Source organism: Puma concolor, chromosome D1, assembly GCF_028749965.1.
Source record: "Puma concolor isolate L17-30 chromosome D1, mPumCon1.1.hap2, whole genome shotgun sequence".
Lineage (NCBI taxonomy): Eukaryota > Metazoa > Chordata > Mammalia > Carnivora > Felidae > Puma > Puma concolor.
Window position 1 is genome coordinate 72,551,097 of NC_141676.1, and position 25,803 is coordinate 72,576,899.

General features: G+C 39.1%; 1 protein-coding gene and 1 long non-coding RNA gene across 2 annotated transcripts in view; one reads left to right on the forward strand and one right to left on the reverse strand.

Moving 5' to 3' along the window:
- The window catches only part of TYR (tyrosinase), a 105,803-nt gene extending 103,320 nt beyond the window's left edge, over nt 1-2,483 (forward strand). Inside the window, exon 5 of the mRNA XM_025929079.2 lies at nt 1,724-2,483. Within this exon, the coding sequence (XP_025784864.1) occupies nt 1,724-1,950 (227 nt within the window). The 3' untranslated portion in view covers nt 1,951-2,483. The remainder of the gene's footprint in view (nt 1-1,723) is intronic.
- The window catches only part of LOC147576806 (uncharacterized), an 859,087-nt gene that overhangs the window by 182,124 nt on the left and 651,160 nt on the right, over nt 1-25,803 (reverse strand). The window lies entirely within an intron of this gene.

Sequence of the window (25,803 nt, forward strand, 5' to 3'; positions counted from 1 at the left end):
AATTCCATAGGAATGAGATTAGATTAAAAAATAAAGGTATTTTTTGGTTTAAAAAAATCCAAGGAGGGATGAACACTCAAACTCTGGGAAAGGCAGAAATGCAGTTGAGACTGAGGAAGAGCAGGAACCAGGGAACTCTAAGCCCTAAAAACTCTCTGTCTCTCTGTCCCTTTGTCCCTCTCACTGTCTCTCCCATTCTCTCTCATCTCTATTTCTTGGAGTGCGTTCATCCTGTCTTCTACAGGTTGAGAAGTCAGGCTGTCATCAGTTCCCAAGACACCTGGCAACTGCAGCACAGTAAATTCTGAGAAGTGATTCTGATTGGCCCATCTTGAGTCAGTGGTCTACCATGTACCAATCAACTATGACCAAGGAAAGAGTTTTCAAAGAATGTTATAGTTCCTGCATCAGCGAGGGTGGGAAGGTAGGGATTGAGAGCAGATGCAGGTTCAAAGACCTATGGCTTAAATAAGTTACTTTATTTATTGCTCAAATAGCATTTTTGGTGTGTTGTTGAATATCAGCTCCATAATTCCAGGGTCCGGAGCTCTTCTTTCTTGTTTCCACAAGACCTAGGGCTTAATCTGGACCACATGGTCCATGATGGCTCATCAACACACTATCTGCATTACCACTAAGCAAAAAGAAAAAAGGAAAAAGGAAAAGATACATTTTTTTCTTTTTAAGGAAAATGCCCCAAAGTTACATATATTGCTTTCGCACAAGACTTGAGTCACATAGACATCATTCGCTTCAAGGTAAGCCCAAGATGCACTCTCTTCTTTGTATACAAAATGAATAGGAATATCTTGGAGTCTTTTATAAATAGTGATAGGTATTTTTAAATCAACCAAAAGGATACAATAAATTATTAACTACAAGGGAAAAATAACATAAGGAAATGTAACCATTCCACTGTGAATATTATTTATATACTAAAACTAACAAAGGGGCGCCTGGGTGGCTCAGTTGGGTAAGCATCCGACTTCAGCTCAGGTCATAATCTCACAGCTTGTGGGTTTAAGCCCCATATTGGGCTCTGTGCTGACAGCTCAGAGCCTGGAGCCTGCTTAGGTTTCCATGTCTTCCTCTCTCTCTATCTGCCCCTCCCCAACTTGCGCTGTCTCTCTCTTTCTCTCTCTCTCTGTCTCAAAAATAAATAAACATTAAAAAAATTAAAACTAATGAAAATCCAAGATGTGGATTTCACCCCAAATCATGATGTTATTATGCCAAAAAGACTTAGGGAAGAAAAGGGTAGTTGTAAGATAACAAGAATCATTACTTCTATATGAAGAACTCCAGATATAAACTTGATGAATTAAAAGATGGTAATATTTGCCTATTATTTTGAAATATGGAAGCAAATATCAGAATAAAGAACTAAAAATTACAATAGTTGACTTGGTTGTAGGCACTGCATAAATTACAGATCAGTTGATTGATTGTTATCAATCAACTTTAAAACATTCCAGCAAGGTGGTATTATGTTCCTGCCTTCCTGATAAAGAAACGAAGGTTTAGGAGTATTAGGTGTGAATTTTCTGAGCTCTTATAGCCACTAAGTAGCAGAGCTGGCATTCAAACCTAAGTGTCTGACTCCACAGTACTCTGAAAGGATAATTAATGATAATGATGATGATGATGATGATGATGATGTTAATGATGATGCTGATGCTGATGATGACAACAGTAAAAACACTGGGATATGTTTCTGTTTCAGAACGGGACATTTTTCAAGATTACATTAAGCCCTTCTTGGAACAAGCAAGTCGGATCTGGCCATGGCTCATTGGGGCTGCTGTGGTAGGCTCTGTCCTCACGGCTGTGCTGGGAAGGCTCACTAGCCTATTGTGTCGTCGCAAAAGAAAGCAGCTCCATGAAGAAAGACAGCCCCTCCTCATGGAAAAGGAGGATTACCACAGTTTGTTGTATCAGACTCATGTATAAAAAGCTTAGGCAATAGAGTAGGGCCAACAAGGCTGACCTCACTTTAACTCAAATGATGTTCAAGTCCCCAGGGGATGTTCCAAGAGCAGTCCCCGGTATTGGTTTGTGAAGACTGTTACCAGAATTGCCATCTAATACAAAAGGTACCCCTCCTCCAAGTCAGGGAGAATACACCTGTGCTTGCCTCACTGCCTTTTGATCATCCCTTTGACAGTTTTCCTCAAACCCATATCTCTAACAAAAGGATGCCATTTGGTAATGAGTAACTGCTACTTGTATCTGAATGAAAGTGCTCTCATAAAAATGTGGGAATAATTTTGATTTTTCCTCCTGATTGTTTAATGAAATGTTTCTTTTTTATTGTCTTCTTTCTTTGATTTTAATAAAATGGTAACAAATTGACATAAACTGACTCCTTTGAGCTTGGGAAGTACATTTTTGTTTTCCTCAGAAAGCATGTTTCCTTTATATTTTACATTCTTGCTCCAAAATGTATTAGGAACTTCAAATAAACAACAACCTTTAGCTCTTTCCTTCCATAGTTCTGAATATGTGTTCGATGATTCACTGAAAATAAAGGCCCCACCCCTACAACAAATATGGCTAAGTTCCTGTCCCAAGATGTACTCATTAACTATGCTGATCATGGTGATAACCCTATTAAAAGCTTTTTTTTATCTTCTAAGAAGACTTTTATTAGAGAATATTTAAAATGCTAGGAAACATTTGAAGTTTGAGAACCATTATGTGAATTGCCTGGCTGCAGTTCTAATAAAATAAGACTTGTTTCTATTGGCTATTAAGACCCTAAATTAGGATATGAAGATAATCCTGCTGCTTGAATTTTTGGGTCTCACTGAATTTCTAAAAATAGTACAGTTGATACTACATTTCTATTATAGCTATGCATACATAGCATAAAAGACAAGGTCCAGCTGGTGGAAGTTACAGGGGACCATTCTGGTTCAATAAAAGGAAAAACTGTCCAGTATTCAGAGCTTTCCACAACCAAAAGGGACATCCTTAGGAAATAATAAGTAGTTGTCACTATAGTTCTTCACATATAGGCTGGATGGCTAATGCAACTTGAATTCTATAAAGAGAATTTAAGTATTAAGTTTATAGTAATACCTATTTAAATTGGCTCAGGACTCTCAATTCCCCATTCAGAAACAAGGTCAAGCATTCTCTATAAAAAGTCCCTGTGATTCTTCCACAGTATTTCATATGTCACCAGATTCTAATTTCCACTCTCACTGGATATCCAAACTCATTTGCACTGTACTGATAACCTCCATCTCTTTGTTTCTCTTATGCCTAATTAACGTTTGCTCAGCATTTTCAATATGACTTTGGTTTTACTACTTAATTTGCATTTCCCATCTCATCTCTGAACACTATCTTTCACTGTCTCTGGATGCCAAGCTTTAAAGACAGACATGTCTAATTCAGGCTCCCAGAAAACTACCTGGTCCTGACACCTCAACCTGTAGATGTCTGGGGGGGAGCATTTGAAAGGAGACAAGCTCACCTGTATGGTACCTTTCAACTAAAATATTCTACAATTCCTAGAAGGTCTGAAGCATAGTGTTCAGATTGTTTATGAATGCATTTAAAAATGAGTGGACTGAAAAACTTGAGCTCTTAAAAATGCCTTTATCTAGGAAAAAAGCTGACATAAAGTCAAGATCACATAACTTTAAATCATTACATTTTATTTAGTCCCAATTTGGATTTCAAAGAAAAGCAAGGAAACAGCCTATTATACACATTGACTTAATGATCTCGACTAATTTTCATTTAGAAATAGAAATTCACAATTATTGCTGAGGTAATGTCTTTGACTCTCAGAAATCACTAATAGTTAATAAACTCAGTTATATAGAGTAATATTATCTTCTAACTCCCACTGTTTAGACTTGCTGACTAGCTTGTCTAATTTCAGCTGCTTCATAGAGAAAAGTCAGGCAAGGGATACGGAACAGCATACTTATTACTTAGACACTGAGGGTCTGTGGGACTAGTGGGTAAATACAAGGGATTTTATCCTGAACTTGGTACATTACCAGAAAAAAAAAAAAAAATTTAAAATAAATTAACAATGGCATCTGAGGACCAGATTCAATTTGGTTGGGAACTGGAACCAGTAAAACTAAGAACAAAAAGCGGGAAAAGAAATTTGGATAATGGTCTGCAGAAGATTGTGAGGAGGCAGTGACAGGGAATTTTGTTTGCCTTTTGTCTAATCCCAGAACACAAAGAAATTACTTAGGTAGGTTTCAGTTGAAGGCAAAAATTTTGGTCCAGGTGGTATTTTTAATCATTTTTACAAAGTACCTCGAATGAAAGTCCACCCTGGAAATTTTCATTGTTACTGACAGCGATCTGTAGAAAATCATTCTTTTCTGTATCACAAGACAATTCCCTCCTCTACCACTGCATTTTAACATAGAACATCGTTCTGTTTCTCTATAGGAGCCACATATTTACTTGTGTGTCAGCAGCACCATATCACACAGTGATTCTCAGTCTGGTTTTCTCAATAAGGTTCCAAAATTACCTGACTGACACTTGAAGATACCTGGCAGGTTCATTAAATTCCAACCAACATTACATCCTGTGGCATTGTTTAAGAGTGTAGCTTTTCTAAATTGCTTCATTTCTGGCTCTGCTCTTTCACCATTGCCACATTACAAGTCACATTTTGTTACAAAGAAATAAGCAGCTGCCACTCTTTTTGTTCCTCTTTCTGTGTTTTATTAAAAAAAAAAGAGTATTTTTAGTAACCAACCTTTCCAACAAGTCAAATATATAATTCTCCACCTGTAGAAATAAATATGTGATGGGTACAAGTCATTTCAAGCAGTGTCTCTAGCAGGCTGACAACTGGCATTCATTGTGAATGTTTTAAATAGCCTTTTCCTTGTTTATATGGGCTTTGATTTGTAGGAGCAGTTTTCTTTGTCATCATAAAAAGGGCCTCTTTGGGGCCTCCTATTGTTAGCCTGTGCTATTTTGGAGGGCACATCAGGAGAACAAAGTTCCATGCTCCTTCTGATTAGACTCCTTCTGAAAGCTGCTGAAATGCAAGTAGAAGACGTTTTTTTGTTTTTTGTTTTAACTTTATGTTGCTTATTTTCAAAAGCATTGGCTAGTTTGTACAATCATGAATATAAAATTGCTTATGGCAAACACGGGAGGTCTTCATGGCTTTCAAATCATTCAGCTTTTTAAAACTATATAGGAAGAATGCATTTCTTTGAAACAGAATCCTTATTAATACTCTGTACAGCCTGTGTTTATCTGTTTCATAAGTTCTTTTTTGTTTTTAATATTTATTTGAGAGAGAGTGTGAGAACTTGCGCGAGAAGGGGAGGGGCAGAGAGAGAATCTCAAGCAGTCTCCCTGCTGTCAGCACACAGACCAACATGGGGCTCAGGCTAGATGCCACTAACCAAACCTTGAGGTCATGACCTCAGTCAAAATCAAGATTCCTAGGCTTAACCGACTGAGTCACCCAGGCGTCCCCATAAATTCTTTTCTTAAACAAAATGTAAGAAGTCGTTCTTACCGATGAGGGACCATAAGGCAAGCTGACAGGCCGCAAACACCCCATCCCACCCCCAGGTGTGATATTCCTCAGGCACTCCTGGCTGCCCAAGAATGAAAGAAAGGGGGAAAACAAATGGTTAACTGATAGAGATCATAGTCCTGCAGGACCTGACTCTTCATCTATTTACAAGTATCTTAGTAAATCACAAGAAAAAGGCAATCTTATCAACAGCCTAATCTCGCGAAACGTATACACTGTTTCTTGGAGCCTCAACATCACCCCTCCGTAGTGATGTGGGAAACAAGGCAGAAGGAAATGGCAGACAGAACTAGATTTCTTTATAATCTGCAGCCCACTGACAAATACTTGAGGCTCAGAGTAAAGCATTTCTCCAGGAACTCCCTACTGTCTTAATGCTAATGCTTTGCTAGAGGGCAAACAACCTTAGCTGGACAATAGCTAGGCCTCCACTATCCTGGGAGTCTTCCAGGATATGAAAATCCTGCGTAGGATTTTCTGCGTATATGAAAATCGCACTGGAAGCTTCCCCTGGACGTTACCTCCCTCAACTCCATAGCATATAACCAGTCTCTCCTCATGGTCTTGGGGCAACTCTTCCCTCCATAGGTCCTGTCCCAGTGCTTTAATCAAACCACCTATCTCCACCAAAAGATGTCAAGAATTCTTTCTTGGTTGTTGGCTCCAGACACCACTATCACCCCCAAAAACCTCATCACTTATAACTTCATGTTAATATACCAATGCCTGTGTGTTTTATAATCATGATCGTAGTGATTTCTAATTTCTTATTTATTTATTTTTGAAAGCGAGTGCACGCGCAAGTAGAGGAGAGGCAGAGAGAGAGAGGGAGACACAGATTCCGAAGCAGGCTCCAGGCTCTGAGCTGTCAGCACAGAGCTCGACATGGGGCTCGAACTCATAAACCTTGAGATCATGACCTGATCAAAAATCTGAAGCTTAATTGACTGAGCCACCCTGGCGCCTCTCTAAGTCCTTATTTAAAGATAAGTAGCAAAGGTGTTGCAATGTAGTGAGTAGTTATGATGCTCCAAGAACTTCACTGAGCACTTCATATATGTGAACTCATTTATTCTTCATGTCATCAATATGGGAATAAGTATTATTTGTGCTTTCAAATGAGGAAATGAACACTTAAATAGGAGACACACTTTGCCTAGGTTTATATGTCTGTTCAGTAGTTTATGTAATTTAGCTGGGATTTCAATCCAATTCCTCCTTCATAATGACAAATTTCATCGTTTTTTTATTTAATTATGTTGATGTGCTGTCACTTGCCAATTCCTCACTACTGGACATTTATGTTTTATCTAGTTTTTATTTTTATTTTTTAATTAATTTTCTTAAAACCCAGTATAATTAATGTACAATGCTGAATTAGTTTCAGGTGTACAATATGGTGATTCAGCCATTCTATGTTTTATCTAGTTTTTAAATTATGTTTAGTGCCACATGGAATATTTGGGTGTATTTGGCATCTAATTTCTCTTAAATTATTTTCCAGGAGTTCAATCTCTGGATCAAAGCAAATGTACAATTTTATGGCTTTTCTAATGAATTGCCACACTGCTTTTGAAAAGGGTTGCACAGATTTAAAAATGCAGAGACAAAATGTAAAAATAAGAGATCAAAAGGAATGAAGAAGAAAATGAAGAGGTGAAGAATTTAAAAGAAGGAAGAGTTGCAATTCTCTTTGAGAGGAACTGAAGACCCTAATTGTCACTTGGGAGTATTGCTTCTTTTCATAAATCTTTGTAGAATTATAACATCAATTCAATGGGCATTTTCTCTCACTAAAATTAAAAGAAAATTCAGACTGAAGCAACTTTAGAGAGATAGAGCATAACATGAATGTAAATTGCTCTCAAAATGAGATGTTTTCAGAAATGTGTTCATCTTAGCTAGGTAGAGGCGTGTGTGCCTCAAGCTATCATGCAGGGAAAAACAACAACAACTACAAACCCCAGCAACACTAGAAATCCATCCTTGGAAGAATAAGCACAAGGCATCAAAACAGTCCGATTCAACATAGAGGCAGGGTCAGCTATTGGGATAGATAATTGCAAATATTTGCAAGAATAATTGCAAAGCATAGATGTGTTTGTGTGTGTGTGTGTGTGTGTGTGTAGAGAAAATAAGAGTGAAACAGAGAAAATAAAGACTAAAATTTTTTCACTTCTCTCCAATATTAGAGAGAATTTTGTTGGTTTCATTGTTATTGTCACCGTCATAAATTACCACAAACACAGTGGTATAAACAATACAAAATTGTTATTTTGTAATTCAGTAGATTATAAATCCAACATGGGTCTCACTGAGCTAAAACCAAGGTGGCAGTAAGACTGTGTTCTTTGTGGAGGCTCTGAGGACAATGTCATTTCCCTATGTTTTACAGATTCCACTCTTCCCTCCATCTTCATCTTCAAAGCCAGATTTGCGATACCACTCTCATAATTCTTTGGTAGTCGTATCTTTGATTGATTTCAAAAAGAAATGGATAAATAAATTGAACTCTTGAAGTTCACCCATTAGATGAGGTGGTAGAGAGTCTCAACAAAATCTTGGTATGATAAAGACAAGTGTTGACAAACTATGGCCATCGCCAAAATCCTGCCTGCCACCTGTTTTTGTAAATGTAGTTTTATTGGAACACAGCCACATTCATTCATTTATATTACATTCTGTCAATGGCTGTCTTCATGCTACAGTGATAAGAGTTGAAAGGTTGCAACAAAAACCATGTGCCCACCCCACAAGCCTATATGATATTCACTATCTGGCCCATTACTGAAAATGTTTACTTGACTCCTGGCCTAAATCAAATCAAGAAATTCAGAGTGATGGAGGAGAAATAAATGTGGGTATAAAATCATGAAAGAAAATTCCACCTTAACAACTGTAACAATCATTCATTTTCTTGGTATTCTATTGTTTTGCCAGTTTATTAAGATATAAAGTTCTTTGGTACAGAGAGAATCATAGATATAGATACAGTTATAGTTTGTATATATGCAGCTAGAATAGATATGAATAGTATATATACATATACATTAATATTATTATATAAAAATAGTATTATAATAGATTTACAAAAATATAAAAATTATAAGGAATTATTATAAGGAGTTATATATCTTATATTTTATATATTATATATCTTATATAACAATGGGTAATTATGAAATAACTCTAAAGCCCTTAGGGTAGTTAATTCAGAAGGGAAAATAACAAGAAACTGGAATCCCAAGAACATAAGCTGAAATGTCTACACAGTATGAGTCTCTTTCATCAGGAAAGGCCAAACCCTGTTGAAAGGCCTTCCAATTGACTGAGTCAAGCCTGCTCAGAATGATCTCCCTTTTGATTAACTTAAAATCAACTGACTAGGGCCTTTAATCATACCTACACACTCCCTTCATGACAGCACTTGGATTAGTGCCTGACCAAATAACTGAAGATGTGTGTATGCTACTAAATGCTTCTTCCAACTTTGTGAGAGAATTTTCCTCATGGTTCATTCTAGAAACATACCAGAAAAGAACTAGAAACATACATGTAGTTCAGTATAGCCACCTTGACACATATGGTGAGTAAACCAGATCTTCCTTACTCTGTGCCATTCTCAGGCCACAACTTCAAATGGACAAGCTGGCAGCTTTTGGGGGTGTGGTATGTGACAGACCCACTGGATCTTATGGTCATGTGCTCATTGCCACATCTTCTTTGTTGTACAGTGTTAGAATCCTATGATCCCCACTGGAATCAGTTTTAAAACTACATCTACTATTGGTTCTGACTTACAGAGCACATACACTAGTGAGCTTCTCAGAAATACTGGTGCCCTTCTAAGAAATTCTTAATCCCATTGGTAAATGGAGATTTCTTGAAGCCTTACCATGAGACAGTCAGCAAGTGGTTTTTCCAGTCTTACCTACCATATCCATGCTGGCCTGCCCTTTGATCTTTCCTCCACTATCAACCATGGAGTTCTGACATTTCATTTTAATTAATGTGGGCCATCTTTTCCTCAAATATACAAGAGTGATCCTTGCAGCATGTTAGCACTGTCTTCTGGGATCTTTTTCAAGAATGTTAAATTCTATATTGGGGGAGATGTTCCCATTTTGGTAAAATTTTCTTTCCCATCTTGATCAACTTCCTCAGGATCCAGACTCCTATATATTCTCCTAGATCTTCCTGGGTATATATGAGCTAAATCTGTAACTTATTGGTGTGTATACTTTTTCCTCTTTTAACTCACCCAGTATGTCCCCAAGAAGTTTATGTTGTCACTTGACCCTATTATTGGTCAATTACTGGTCTGATGTTCATGAAGAGAATTAGAGGTAGGGACTGAAAGAGGTATGTGTTGTCTTGCATAGCAAAGTTGGCATCATTTTCAAACAAGAGGGGAGGACTAGCCTTTAGGAGGGATGAGTAGACCACTTTTGCAGCACAGAGTTGAGGGGAAGCTGAGGGTTCAAGATTTCTGAGTGCATCAACCGAAATGTCTCCATCTTGACTCAGGATTCCACTTAGTTCCAACCAGAGCCCTGATCTTTAGGTATCAGAATTGACAAGGTTGAAAATTCAAGCTTTGTTTCAGTTTCCCATTATTAGTAAGTCCTAGACTGATCATCTTGTGGTTCTATCCTCTGGTGGCAGGGGATGAAATCCTCTTTAGATTCTGCCAAGGAGGCTCTCTAGCTTTCACATATCAGCTTGAATTATAGGTTCACTGGCTTTCACAATTCAGCTTAAAATAATTACTACCAGCCTTTCATTGTCTTTTTTTTCAATGCATCAATAGTGTTTAACAAGAGTCATTTGCCTTAAACTTCTCAAACCCCCTAAATTATGCTTTAGTTACAGGTGCATTTCATGCCATTAGCCTATTCCAGGTGAAGTTTGTAGTAACTACTCACTACAACAAGCTAGGAGTTATCCACTCTCCAAGGATGACTAGGGATAGAGTGATAGAATCTTAATTGCCAATTAACTGGTAGGTTTTCCAACAGCAAGTTCCTATTTCAGAGCCTGCTTCCTAAGACCACTTCTGACACCAGATGTCTTCATGTGGTTTCTGCAGAGGTCTCAGCTGATCCTAGAGCTATTTGAAGCTGACATAGTTCTTTCAAACTGTCCCACATCAAACCAAGGATCTTTAACTTCAATTTATCCACCTTGTCTACTCATTGTGTATGAGCTGTCCCAGGGGAGGAAGTAAAAATCGGGCAAGAGATTCCCTTCCAGTTCCTGGCAAGGGATTCAGCTATGCACAATCTCCAGCCCACACTGCCAGTAGCTCGGGAAATGAGTGTCTCAGTCCTGAAGGAGCAATCTGTTCAGCACAACACAGCATCCCTAAGATACGCTTATCTTCCCATTCTTTCCTTATGACTTTTCTCTTCCAAAATTTCCACAATTATTGACAATTTTCAAGCTTCTATCTCTAGTCCCAGTTTCTTTTCAGATTTCCTGACAGACACATCCAACAGCTTATTTTTTTTTTATTTTTCATTTTTTTTAGTTGAGAGAGACAGAGAGAAAGAGCATGAGTTGGGGAGACAGACAGAGGGAGAGAGAGAGAATCCCAAGCAGACTCCATGCTCAGCATGGAGCCCAATGCGGGGCTCGATCTCACAATCCTGGGATCATGACCTGAACCAAAATCAAGCATCGGACATTCAACCAACAGAGCCACACAGGGGTTCCCCAACTGCTTACTTTTTAATTTATATAAATATCCTGCAGGAATTAAAACTTACATTTAAAAATGAACTCTTGGGGCACCTGGGTGCCTCAGTCGGTTGAGCATCCGACTTTGGCTCAGGTCATGATCTCACGGTTTATTAATTCAAGCCCCGTGTGAACAGCTCTGTGCTGACAGCTCAGAGCCTGGAGCCTGCTTCAGGTTCTGTGTCTTCCTTTCTCTGCCCCTTCTCTGCTCATGCTCTATCTCTCTTTCTCTCCCCCAAATAAATAAACATTAAAAATAATTTTTTAATGAACTCTTTTTTTAACTTTTTAACATTTATTCATTTTTCAGAGATGGAGAGAGACAGAGCATGAGCAGAGGAGAGGCAGAGAGAGAGGGAGACACAGAATCTGAAGCAGGCTCTAGGCTCTGAGCTGTCAGCACAGAGCCCGATATGGGGCTCAAACCCACAGACTGTGAGATCATGACCGGAGCCAAAGTCAGAAGCTTAACTGGCTAAGCAACCCAGCGACTTCTAAATGAACTCTTAATATCCTTGTAAAAATTACTTCCTTCTCCAAACTGGCACACATTAGTAAATGACACCTATGCCCTAGCTATTGAAGTCCCTTCTAATATCTCATCCCCCTTTACCCTCCATCTGTAAGTAGTACTCTTGGTTCTACTTTCTTTTTTAAAAAAGTTTATTTAGTGTGTATGTATGTGTGTGTGTGTGTGTTTGTGTGTGAGAGAGAGAGAGAGAGAGAGAGAGACACATAGAGAGAGGGATGGGGGAAGGGAAGAGAGAGAGAGAGAGAGAGAGAGAGAGAGAGAGAGAGAGAGATGGGGCAGTGGAAGAGAGAGAGAGAGAATTCCAAGCAGGCTCCAGGCTGTCAGCATGAAGCCCAATGAGGCGCTCACCATGAAATCATGACCTGAGCCTAAATCAAGAGCTGAACTCTTAACCAACTGAGCTACCCAGGCACCCCAGTTCTACCTTGAGTACAGTGTAAAGTCTCCACTTATTTCTCACCTGCCCTCTGCATGACAGTAAGCTCTGTGCTTCAGGTCTGGTCTAAGCCATCAGCATCTATCGCTCAACTACTGCAACAACCTCTGGCTGGATTCTACCTTCTTCACTTGCCTTTTTCTAATCCCCACAGCAATTGAAGTGGCTATTTTTAAGCATGCTTGTAACACTTCAGAAGGTTAACATTCCTCTCTGGTTAAATTCCAGGTCCTCAACAAGGTTTCCTTATTTGGGGCCTGCCTGTCTTTTCAGACCTACTTCATTCCATTCTGCTTCTTACCTGCAGTGCCACACCGTGGTTTGTTTTTCTTTGTCTTTTTTTTTTTTTTTTTTTTTTTAGCTCATTAAAAGTGTGATTTTTTTTCTGCCATCAGAGCACCTGTGATTTCACTCCACTCTTGCCCCAAATTCCTACTCATGCTTTAGATCTCAAATGCCATTTTCACAAAACAGCCTTCCCAGTCTGACTCAGATCTTTCTTCCCATAACCTCTCATCACATATTTCAAGGCATTTACCACAGCTTTGCATTACAAAACTATTTGTGTACATGTAGTTTAATGTATTTCCTTCCACTATATAGCTCAATGAAGACAAGGCCTGCATTGATTTTCAGGCATATTCCCAATGCCTGGACTCCAGTAAGTATGTGATAGATAGTAAATGGAAGAATGAAAGTGAAATCAACAAAACTTAGATCTCGGCAAATAGAGAAAACTAAAAACAGAATAAACACACTTTGTACACAGAAAATAATGTTAGCCCCCACTTCAGCATGGGACTTCCAAACATTCAGGGCTGCTGATAGTTCTGCAAAAGGTCCAGCTTGCAGTAAACTAAGGAATACTCCTGGGGCACCTGGGTGGCTCAGTCAGTTGGGAATCCGACTCTTGCTTTTGACTCAGCTCATGATCTCATGGTTCATGAGTTTCTAGCCCCACATCAGGCTCTGCTCTGACAGCACGGAGCCTGGTTGGGATTGTCTCTCTCATCCTCTCTCTGTTGCTCTCTCATGTGATCTCTCTCTCTCAAAATAGATAAACATTAAAAAATAAATAAACTGGGTAATACTCCTAATAAAAGAAAATGGAAAAGCTGGTGAAAATAGTGAGCCCGAGAAGAGAGAAGTGCTCACAGGAATTGAAAGCACAATGACATGATAAATCTGCTAATGGTTCTAGACGACAGTGTTCTTAGATCAGATGGTGAACATCCCCATTAGAGCTTTCATAGCATGATAAATCATGATGAAAAGATCATTAATGATATACAATACTGGAATAATTTATAAAAATAGATCAGAACATTTCTTTGTAGAAAGCAATCGATAAAATCATGGGCTGGAATTAGGCATCCTGAGGCTTGTATTTGTGGGCATACAGAAGTGAATAGACAGAGGTTCTGCTCTTATGATGTTTCAAGTCCAGGAAGAAATAGAAGAGATACTTACATGCAGAAACTATAAAGATAAAGCAGATGTGGGCTGGGGTCAGTGGAGAAGAATTACAGGAGTTTAAAGACTTGGTGAACTTAATGTTTACAGCAGATATTTTCTTTTTTTTTTTAATTTTTTTTAATGTTTATTTATTTTTGAGACAGAGAGAGACGGAGCATGAACAGGGGAGGGTCAGAGAGAGAGGGAGACACAGAATCCAAGGCAGGCTACAGGCTCTGAGCTGTCAGCACAGAGCCTGATGGCAGGACTTGAACTTACGGATGGTGAGATCATGACCTAAGCAGAAGTCGGACACTTCACCGACTGAGCCACCCCAGGTGCCCCAGCAGCAGATTGTTTCATATGCCATGTCAAGATCTGGGCATATTATGCATTTCGTCTCATTCCATTGTCACTAAAATTCTGTGAGTTTAGTATTCTCCTTGCTTGAAAGAAAAGGAAGCTAGAATATCAAAAGGCTAATCAGCATGCCCAAGGTCATACTGCTAATGTGGAGTTGGGATTCAAACCTATATCTGATTACAAAGTTCATGGATTTTCTAATGTACATTGGTATAGCTACTTGCCACATATATGTGATTGTGTGTTCTGTGTGTTTATGTGTGCATCTGCTGATAGCATTAAGAAAGTTCAAGGAAGTAATGACATTTGAGCTAATCTTTCTGCTTACACAGATGACTGGTATGTCTTGAATCAAGGTTTGAATGTAAGACAGAAAAGAGTATGTGAGAAATTTGAGTTTGTTTCCTTTGATAATAATGGAGCTTTTCTAGCAAAGCAAAACAAAACCCTGTTCTCCTCCTCCTCCTGGCTACAGGTCACTGGGGTGAGCACTCTCTGAAACGTTTTGCTGTGATGCATCCTTAGTCAATGCCTAAAAGAATTTTGACTGTAGCCACCTATTAAGTAAAAAAGAAGGCCAGAGCTATGGATACCAATTATTCTTTATGAATACATGGAAATAATCATTTCTATTATGTAATGTGAGCAGTCTCCAATTCTACTCTATATTTCGGCCAATGATTAAGGCACTGGTATTGAAGTTGTATCTACAAGTAGGATATTAGCCATGGGAAGAGAAAAGGATAGATGCAAGAAATTTCAAAAAGGAAAAATTAAGAGGACTTGGTTTCATAAGTAACAGAGAGGAAAATTCAAAATTAATATTTAAGTTTTGAAGTCTGATTATGCCTTTTCCCTAACTAGTCAAATAATTAATGTGTAAGTCTAAAAAATAATCTTAGATCATAAAAATTATTAACAGGTCCTTTTTGGTTTTTCTTTATAATATTTTTCTCTTTCTTGAGGACTATTTGAAGATTCTTTCTATGCTTAGAAGTACCTCTAGCAACACCCAGTATTTCCTTTCAGTATGCTCCTTACTTATAATAACAATAAGAACTAGATTTAATTTAGCAAGAAGTTACTGAGAACCTATTGAGAATCAGATATTTTGCTAGGAACCAGAATATAAAGATGATTAAGGTCCTAAGATTGTGCACTTCATTAAAGAAATGAACAATTACTGGAGGTGTTAGGCACGCAGACAAGTAACTATGAAATTGTAATGGAAATATTATCACCTCAGAGCAATATCTTAAAACACATTTTCATAAATAATATCATTATACAGAAAAGGTAACTATCCTTAGTCCACTACCGGATTTCTTCAGGCTGGCCTAATTTCTTCCATAATACTTAAGATAGTTACCTTTTTATGTATTATACATCAGACATAATTCTAAGCACAATTATTACATAATTGCTACTTCTTGTACAAATCCTTCAAGGGGATGTGTTATCTTAATTTTAATAAGGTAGAAGCTCAAAGAACAGAGGCCTGTCCAAAAGTCACAAAACTAGACCTTCAATTCACACCTGTCTGCTCTACCATACTGTTTTTAGACTTTCATACCCATCTTCTCTATTTAATAAAATTATCATTGTTATTCACAGCATTGAGTACTTACTTTGTGTCCCTAAATACTTCACATCTATTCATTCATTTAATTTTCGTACAATAGATAAGAAATCTAAAGCTAAAAAAGTTAATTAAAAAAATTGCCCAAGATAACAAAGCTAACATGAGGCAGGATTTTAACTAAAGCAGTATGACTCTAAAATTCAGGGACTTTGTCTCAAAAGGGAGTATAACCATTGTGTTATGTGGTCAACTCTTGAATTCCATGGATCCGGAAAGACACTGATAAATGAAGTGAATTAAAGCAAGTCAGTAGCCTCCGTCTTGACAGAAACCTAAAGGCTGCTTGACAAAGCATAACCCTAAAAATGTGGCACTTGATACACAATCAAATTGGCATCATCGTGTCATGTGTTGACTGTATGCATGCTGTTTCAGGTGGGGTGATTCTTCTGTATGAAATAAACCAAGTAATGGTGGGAAAACTGGTCTCTGGTACTTTTGAAGTGTGTAATAAAAATGGCTGATGGAGTAAAGTTTGTTTTTTCCTGGGAATATAAGCTGTTCTGTAAGTTAAGTAAGTTACAGTTAGAATTATGAGATTTGATAAAGAGAGATAGGTTTGACAATGCAAGCGAGAGAAAAAAGGAAAAAAATGCTATCTTAGAACAGCTAATCCTCACAGCACAGCCCACATTCACCACAACGCACTAAAAAAAAAAGCTGGGGACAGACAGGTTGGAGAAGAGGATGGGTAGAAAATAAAAAGAAACTGATAAGGAGTATCAGGGTTGTGTGTGGTATTTTAATGACATTTAGCAAAAGGGCTCAAAGAATATTTGAATCCTGCTCTGCCAATTACTTCTGTTTTGCGTCAGGTACTCTTATTTTGTGTGTGTCAGGTATTATATAAGAGGTAACCAATATGTAAAGGGGAGAAAAAGTGGTGTTAGTAACCGGGCCAGTGTCTAACCCCAATTTGGGGTTCCCTGGTAGAGGTAAGTTGATGCATAGGACTTAAGCGATAGTCTCAAATGGAGCCTTCAGTTGTTTGTAAAGGATGACTCCAAATCGAGGGCATTTGCTGCCCTTAGGCTGTCAGATGGAGAAAAGAAAGTGAAGAGAGAAAAGACACACAACAAAGAAGATAGCAACTTTCAGACAGGCTGCTTTAAGGATCAGCTATATGTCCTTAGAAATGGGGGAGACAACTGAGAGTATGGGATAAGGGCCTGGGTCCACTGCCTCCCAGGCACATAGGGGAATAGTGAGACACAACATACCAAGAGGCATGCAGGTTGCATCGGGGTGCCCAATACAACATAGGTTTGGTGACTCTCTAGGAGGACTCACAGGACTCTGTGTATAGTTGTACTCACAGCTAAGATTTATTACAGTGAAGGATACAAAGGAAAATCAGTAAACGGGAAAGGTGTGTGGGGTGAAGTACAGAGGAAACAGGGCACAGGCTTCCGAGAGTCCCTCCTAGCGGAGTCATACAACATACACATGATTCCTCCAGCACAAGTTGTGAAATCTTTGTGAAACATCTATAAGGAAAGCTCAGTAGGGACTCAAAATTTTTGCTGGGGATTGACCACACAGGTACCCTCTGCCTAGCACTTATCAAAATCTCTGACTCCCAGAAGAAAAGCAAGTGTTCAGTATAAACCTTACTGTTTCTTTTTTTATTTTTAAAAAAATTTTTTTAACGTTTATTTATTATTGAGACACAGAGAGACACAGAGCATGAGCAAGGGAGGAGTAGAGAGAGGGGGAGACACAGAATCCAAAGCAGGCTCCAGGCTCCAAGCTGTCAGCACAGAGCTCGACACGGGGCTCGAACTCACAAACGGTGAGATCATGACCTGAGCCTAAGGCAGATGCTTAACCAACCGAGCCACCCAGGCACGCCTAAACCTTACTGTTTTAAAGTTAAGTCACATCAAGCCAGTCTTATCAGTTAGGGTGGTGGGAACACACCTGAAATATAAGTTCCCAGATGCCAGCAAATGGCCAACCTTGCAAGCGAATGGCCAACCTTGCAAGCAGGCCTTGCTAACAAGGACATCAGCCACAGGGCTGGATGTTAACTTTTTCCTGAACACAAGTATATGCACAATCTTTTACACACAATAACCCTACTTATTAATAAGTACAAGCCAATAAAAATTTCATACTCTTGGGGCGCCTGGGTGGCGCAGTCGGTTAAGCGTCCGACTTCAGCCAGGTCACGATCTCGCGGTCCGTGAGTTCGAGCCCCGCATCAGGCTCTGGGCTGATGGCTCAGAGCCTGGAGCCTGTTTCCGATTCTGTGTCTCCCTCTCTCTCTGCTCCTCCCCCGTTCATGCTCTGTCTCTCTCTGTCCCATAAAAACGTTGAAAAAAAAAAATTAAAAAAAAAAAAAATTTCATACTCTGTCCAATCAAATCAACATTTTATATTTTTGAGGTGGAAGAAGGAAAAGAATTAGAAGAGAAGAAGATCAAGATGGAGAAGTATCTTTCTCATCTATAGAGAAGATGCTCCAGGTTAGTTCAAAATCAGCAATAAGTGAAGAATAAAGATAAAAGCTACCAAAGGGCACAGAATCTTCCTTCCCAGTCACAATATCTAGGAAAAGTAGACATAGTCGAACCTTGTTATTCATGGATTCCTTATGTGCCAGTTACCTACTTGATAAATTTTTTGTAACCCTAAAATCAATATTTGCTGCACTTTCTTGGTCATTTGCAGACCTGCACAGAGCAATGAAATATTTGAGTCGCTTGAGGCCCGTGTCCCCAGCTGATGTAAAATATGGCATCTCCCTGCCTTCTTGCTTCAGCTCCCATACTACAATCAAGCGTCCTGTTCATGGTTTATTTAGTGCCACATTTTTTGCATGTTTGTGCTTTTTCCTGGTGATGTTACTGCTTAAAAAGGTCCCTAAAAATAATGAAGTCCCATCTAGTGTTCCTAAGTGTAAGATGGCAGGGATGTGCCTTATGGAAAACATACTGCATTAGATAAGCTTCATTTGGGCATGAGTTACAAGTGCTGTTGGCCATGAGTTCTACTAAATGAGAAACACACATATGGTTATGTACCGATTGGTTGAAAAAGTATTGTGAACAGAGGTTCACAAGAACTGAAATGGGAGCAATTGTTTAGTGTTCACTGATTCGGTATGTGTGTAGCATGTTTATAGAAGAGAAAACTACCAGAAAAAAACCAAGACCTATCTGTAGCTGGAACATCACTTCACATGTGAATAAACTCTACGCATAAAGTTTACCATAATGATACATGGTTCTATAGTATACTGTGTGTGAATGGCAGTCAAAGTGACCATGGGCACAGAGAAGCCATGGCTGGTCAGGGCCAGTGCCTGGATGACTCCTGTAAGCCCTGAAACAAAGGAAAGTCATAACCAAGGACAGTAGGTTAATTCAGGGGTTGAATGGAAAACAGAAGCAGAGCCTAGGTTAATCCAAGGACCTAAACAAATAGGCTATAGGACCCAGGGGTTCTAAGATCTACAGCTGGGTTAGGAAACAACAGAAAATAATTATATCCTCATAAAGGTTCCAGGTTAAAGCTGGTTTCAAGGAAATAAAGAATGGAGTTTATATAGGCCATGGAAAAGAGAAACTGTGGTCATAGCAAGGGTTCGGGTCATGGCTGTGGCTCCCAGGGGTCTGCCAGTTGATCTACTTAGGAGCACCCTTCCTGTTACTGACAGATTGCGGTGAAAGGGGAGGCCAACAGCTCTGAAAGGCAAGCCTCACAAAATCTACACAGTTGTAACACATCACTAGGCATATTGTTTCCATCTGCTCTGGAAGATCAAAATGTGTTTTCCCCCCAAGTATCCCATCAGGGATTTAAAAACCAATAATTAACCACTTCTTACCACCATCACAAAAGAAACCTGAGGCAAACAGACAGCTATTTTAAAAACTTGAAGTCTGGATTTGTTTAATAATCAAAACCTCCCACTAAAGTCTTTTGTCGGAACAAACTGGAAATTTCATTTCATAACTCACCTTGTCAAAATGCGTGCAAGGTGACTTTGAAATCTGTCACAATTAACAGTCACTCTAAGTCACAGAAGTGTTTTTTACACAATACCTTGGGTCTATATCTGAAATGCAAAATCAAGTTTTAGATGTTTGCTTACATTTCCCAGTTGATGACACATTTATTAGCAAGCTGCAAACAGAGCCCCTGCAACACAAGCCACTTAAAAAGATTTCTTATAGATTTCAGTGCCTAATAAAAAGTCTGATGAAGAACTTTTACTGTCACACATTTTCATATTTCTGAGCTCTGGCAAACACATTCCTGACAGCAGGGTAATCAATATGAATAAAGGAAGGCATTTTAGAGGAACTTTTAATCTTCAGAATTGAGATTTACATCAAAGTCTCCTTGATTTGCACACCCCCAAAACATTTTTTCCCCATTATCTTTTGCGGTTTTCCCTTGCTGGCTGCTGCCGCTGAGTAATTTTACAACACTAACGCTATTAAAGCATGCACTCATGACCCCTTTGTGACACAAAGCAAATAATGCACGTAGGGAATGCGAGCACATAACTGCTAATCTTGCCTTTAAATGCATTTGAACCTGACCTATTGAAATGCCCATTACAGAATGCATGACATCCTGGCAAAATACAGGAATAAGACACCATCTGAGGAAAGCAGACTCTTTGAACATAAATCACTTGGGAGGACTGCAACGTGGTAGGAACTGATTGGGAACAATGCACACTACCACACAGTGAAATAACCTGCTTAAGCCCTACAAACAAGTCGCCACTTATAAGAGCTCCAAAATTAGAGCCCTGTAGCATCTTACTTGACCCATGAATGATGTTCAGATAGAGAAAACAATGAATAATACTTTAATGTAAAGAACATACATTTATAACCACGGAAAGTATGACATCCTTCACTCTGAAGCAAATAGCTTTTCATTCTCCTAGTGAAAAGGGGCTTTTCAACTTTGTATACCTTGAGAGGCATATCTTAGGACCTAAAGGTGGACCACAATCATACATACTGAAGCATTTTCACTCATCCTGTCCACCATCAAATTAAAGGTTCACAGCCAACACAAGAAGACCACATGGAATGAGTCTTAGACAAATTTCTCATCTGCGTTATTCTGATGGGAAAATCACACAGCTAGTTTTCAGATGGTGCTGAAACACAGGTGTCTCTAAGACAGAGCTTATGGCAACCTGCTCATTTCCCACCTAAGTAAGTGTCAGGAAAACCTGAGTTACTCTACTGGTATCCTTATTTGTGTAATTCACAGACTTTTAAACAAGGGAGATGGGGATATGTTGGAAAAAATATGCCTCCTGTCCATTTCAAGACCCTCAGTGGATACCTGAAATGACAGTAGTGAACCCTGTGAATACCATAGTTTTTCTATGTATACATATCTATGATAAAATTAATTTATAAGTTAGGCACAGTGAAAGATTAAAAAAATAGAATGAACAATTATAACAATATACTGTAATAAAAGTTATGTGAATGCAGTCTTTTTCTCTCTCAAAATATCTTATTGTACTGTACTCACCCTTCTCGTGATGATGTGATGATAAATTGCTGACGTTAGGAGATGAAGTCAGGAGAGGGGCCAACATGATGGAGAAGTAGGGGGATCCAAAGTTCCCTCGTCTCTCATACAAAGCAGTGTTGAGGCCAAAGGACTTTGAACTCCAAGAGTCCGGGCGGCAAAGCAACAGAAATGCTTACAGGGACCCAGTAAGACAAGACAGGCCATAGGTGTGTGATTGAGAACTGAGAGAGATAAAACAAACAGAGAGGAGGGATCCCCTTCTGCAGAGAGACTAAGGGAAGAGAAAGGGAGGATGGGGAAGTATAGGATTGTATCTGGACAACAAAAAAACCACGGAGCTGATGGAGAAAGGTCCAATCTCTAACTGCGGGGCTTTCTCTGGACTGGGGCCGTTTGCCCTGTTCCCGCAGCTGGGGAGGAGTGGAGCCAGCCCCCGGCTCGATAACTAGCTCAGAGGCGCAGCCCTCAGTGGAAGAAAGCAATTTCCTCCCCAGAGTGCTGTGGGAAGAAGGTATATATCCGCTCAACAGACCAGCACTTCCCTGAAATCAGGGCACACAGAGGGGGAATCTTAAATACATTGGGGTTTAAGCCCCAGCCTAGTGCCAGGGAAGCATGGGAGTCAGCAGAGTGGGACAAATGGCCTCATTTGTGCCCATGGCACAGTAAGGATGGCTTGAACAGAGTGGTTTGGGACACCCGGTTGTAGAGGAGGGACTGGGGTGTTGCATTTTTCTCCCCACCACCACCAAGGCAGGGCCTCAGGGATCGGTTTGGCGGAGCCCACAGTGGAGGCGGGACCGCCTACACCAAACCACGCCCCTCAGTGCCTGATAACTGAGGATAGACGCTGATGAACCAGACAGCCCCTACTCCAGACCAGTGCTGCTGCACTGCCTGGATTAATTCTTGGAAGATTCTTATTATATAGATATATTCTTCCTTCCTTTTCTCCTTCTTATCTCTTCCCCCCTCTAGTCTAGTTACTTTGGTTGTTGGTTTGTTTAAGCAGACATATTTAATCTATTCTCTTGATACATGTTCTACACCTCCTTTATTTTCCTTTCTCTCTGGATTAAGCTGTATAGTTTCTCTGGTCAATTTTCTTTTTCCCTTCCTCCTTCTTTATTTTCCTTTCTCCATCTCTGGATTAAGCCATATAGTTTATCTGTCTGGTCAATTTTTATTTTATTTTTCCCTCCCTGGCATTTCTCTCTTTGTAAGGAAAAAGGCCTCTTCCATCAGCACTGCCTCCACTCTGTTGTTTAATTGTAGCTGGGGTTTCTAGTTTTTTGGGTTTTCTGTTTGTGGGTCTGCTTGTTTTTTGTTTTCTGGTTGATTTTGTTTGTTTGTTTGTTTTCCTTTCCAGGGCTACATCAAGGAACAAATCAAAGCACATCTAGTGGAAGGTCTAAAACATCACTATGAGTAGGGAGATAAAGTGACTAGAGTCACACAACAGAGAGCAAGTAACCCTCTCAAAACAACAACAACAACAACAAAAAACCTCCTGAAGGGCCAGGTCCTGGATAGTGTATGACCCCTCTTTGATGTTAGTGCTCACAGGTTCAGGGCACATAACAAGCTTTTAAAACACATTAGGGACAGAAAACTAGCCAAAATGATGAAATGGAAGAATACTCCTTAAAACAAATTCCAGGAAGAAATGACAGCTAAAGAATTGCTTAAAACACGGGGCGCCTGGGTGGCTCAGTCGGTTAAGTGGCCAACTTCGGCTCAGGTCATGATTTCGCTGTCCATGAGTTCAAGCCCCGCGTTGGGCTCTGTGCTGACAGCTCAGAGCCTGGAGCCTGTTTCAGATTCTGTGTCTCCCTCTCTCTGACCCTCCCCCGTTCATGCTCTGTCTCTCTCTGTCTCAAAAATAAATAAACATTAAAAAAAAAAAAAGAATTGCTCAAAACAGATATAAAGAATATAACTGAACAAGAATTTAGAATAATAGTCATAAGATTAACTGCTGGGCTTGAAAAAAGCATTGAAGACAGCAGAGAATCTATTGCTGCAGAGATCAAGGAACTGAAAAATAGTCATGATGAATTTAAAAATGCTGTAAATGAGATGCAAAATAAACTAGAGGTGGTAAAAGCAAGGATTGGAGAGGCAGAGGGGAGATTACGTGAAATAGAAGATTAAATGAAATAGAAATTTTGGAAAAATATGAAGCTGAGAAAGAGAGATGAAAAAATTCTGGTCCATGAGGGGAGAATTAGAGAACTAAGTGATTCAATGAAATGGAACAATATCCATATCATAGGAGTTCCAGAAGAAGAGGAGAGAGAGAAAGGGGCTGAAGGTGTACTTGAACAAATCATAGCTGAGAACTTCCCTGATCTGGGAAAGGAAACAGGCATTGAAATCCAAGAGGCATAGAGAACTTCCTTCAGATGTAACTTGAATCGATCTTCTGCATGACATATCATAGTGAAATTGGCAAAATACAAGGATAAAGAGAGAATTCTGAAAGCAGCTAGGGATAAACAGGACTTAACCTACAAGGGTAGACACATAAGGGTACTAGAAGACCTATCTACTGAAATTTGGCAGGCCAGAAAGGAGTGGCAGGAAATTTTCAATGTGTTGAATAGGAAATATATGCAGCCAAGAATCCTTTGTCCAGAAACCCTGTCATTCAGAGTAGAAGGAGAGATAAAGGTCTTCCCAGATAAACAAAATCTGAAGGAATTCATCACCACTAAGCCAGCCTTACAAGAGATGTGAAGGGGGATTCTATGAGTGGAATGTTGCAAAGACCACAAAAGACAAGAGACATCCCTACAAGCATGAACTGACAGATAACACAATGACTCTAAACCCATATCTTTCAATAATAACACTGAATGTAAATGGAATAAATGCTCCAGTCAAAAGACATAGGGTATCAGAATGGATAAGAAAAACAAAAAACAAAAAACAAAAAACAAGACCCATGTATTTGCTGTCTACAAGAGACTAATTTTAGACCTGAGGACACCTTCAGATTGAAAGTAAGGGGATGGAAAACCATCTCTCATGCTACTGGAAGTCTAAAGAAAGTTGGAGTAGCCATACTTACATCAGAGAAACTAGATTTTAAACTAAAGGCTGTAACAAGAGATGAACAAGGACATTATATCATAATTATGGGGTCTATCCATCAAGAAGAGATAACAATTATAAATGTTTATGTGACAATTTGGAAGCACCCAAATATATAAAACAATTGATCATAAACATAAGCAATTTTATAGGTAAGAATGTGGTAATTGTAGGGGACTTTAATACTCCACTTACAACAATGGACAGATCATCTAGACAGAAAATCAGTAAAGAAACAATTGCCCTGAATGATATATTGAACCAGATGGACTTGACAGATATATTCAGAACTTTTCATCCTAATAGCAGAATATACATTCTTCTCGAGTACACATGGAACCTTCTCCAGATAGATCACATACTTGGCCACATAACAGCCGTAAATAAATATAAAAGAATTGAGATCATACCATGCATGCTTTCAGATCACAATACTATCAAACTTGAAATCAACCACAGGGAATGCATGGAGGCTAAAGAACATCCTACTAAAAATGAATGGGTCAACTAGGCAATTAAAGAAGAAATTTTTAAAAATACGGAAACAAGTTGGGACGCCTGGGTGGTTCAGTCATTTAGCATCCAACTTCAGTTCAGGTCATGATCTCATGGTTCATGAGTTCAAGCCCCACATTGGGCTCTGTGCTGACAGCTCAGAGCCTGGAGCTTGCTTCAGATTCTGTGTCTCCCTCTCTCTCTGCTCCCCCCCTCCCACTCACACTTTCTCTGTCTCAAAAATAAATAAACATTAAAAACATTAAAAAAAATACAGAAACAAGTGAAAATGAAAACACAATAACCAAAACCCTTAGGGATGCAGCAAAGGCAGTCCTAAGAGGAAAATACATTGCAATCCAAGCCTATCTCAAGAAACAAGAAAAATCCCAAATACAAAATCTAACAGCACACCTAAAGGAACCAGAAGCAGAACAACAAAGAAATCCCAAACCCAGCAGAAGAAGAGAAATAATAAAGATCAGAGCAGAAATAACAATATAGAATCCAAAACAAAAAAGAAAAGAACAGACCAATGAAATTCAGTTATTTTCGTTTTGAAAAAATAAACAAAATTGATAAACCCCTAGCCAGACTTCTCAAAAAGAAAAGAGAGAGGAACCAAATAGATAAAATCACAAATGAAAATGGATTTATCACAACCAATCCCTCAGAAATACAAGCAATTATCAGAGAATACTATGAAAAATTATACGCCAACAAACTGGACAACCTGGAAGAAATGGACAAATCCCTAGACACCCACACCTACCAAAACTCAAATGGGAAGAAATACAAAATCTGAACAAACCCATAACTAGTGAATACATTGAATCAGTTATCAAAAATCTCCCAACAAATAAGAGTCCTGGATGAGATGGCTTCCCTGGGGAATTCTAGCAGACATTTAAAGCAGAGTTAATACCTATACTTCTCAAGCTGTTCCAAAAAAATAGAAAGGGAAGGAAAACTTCCATAATCATTCT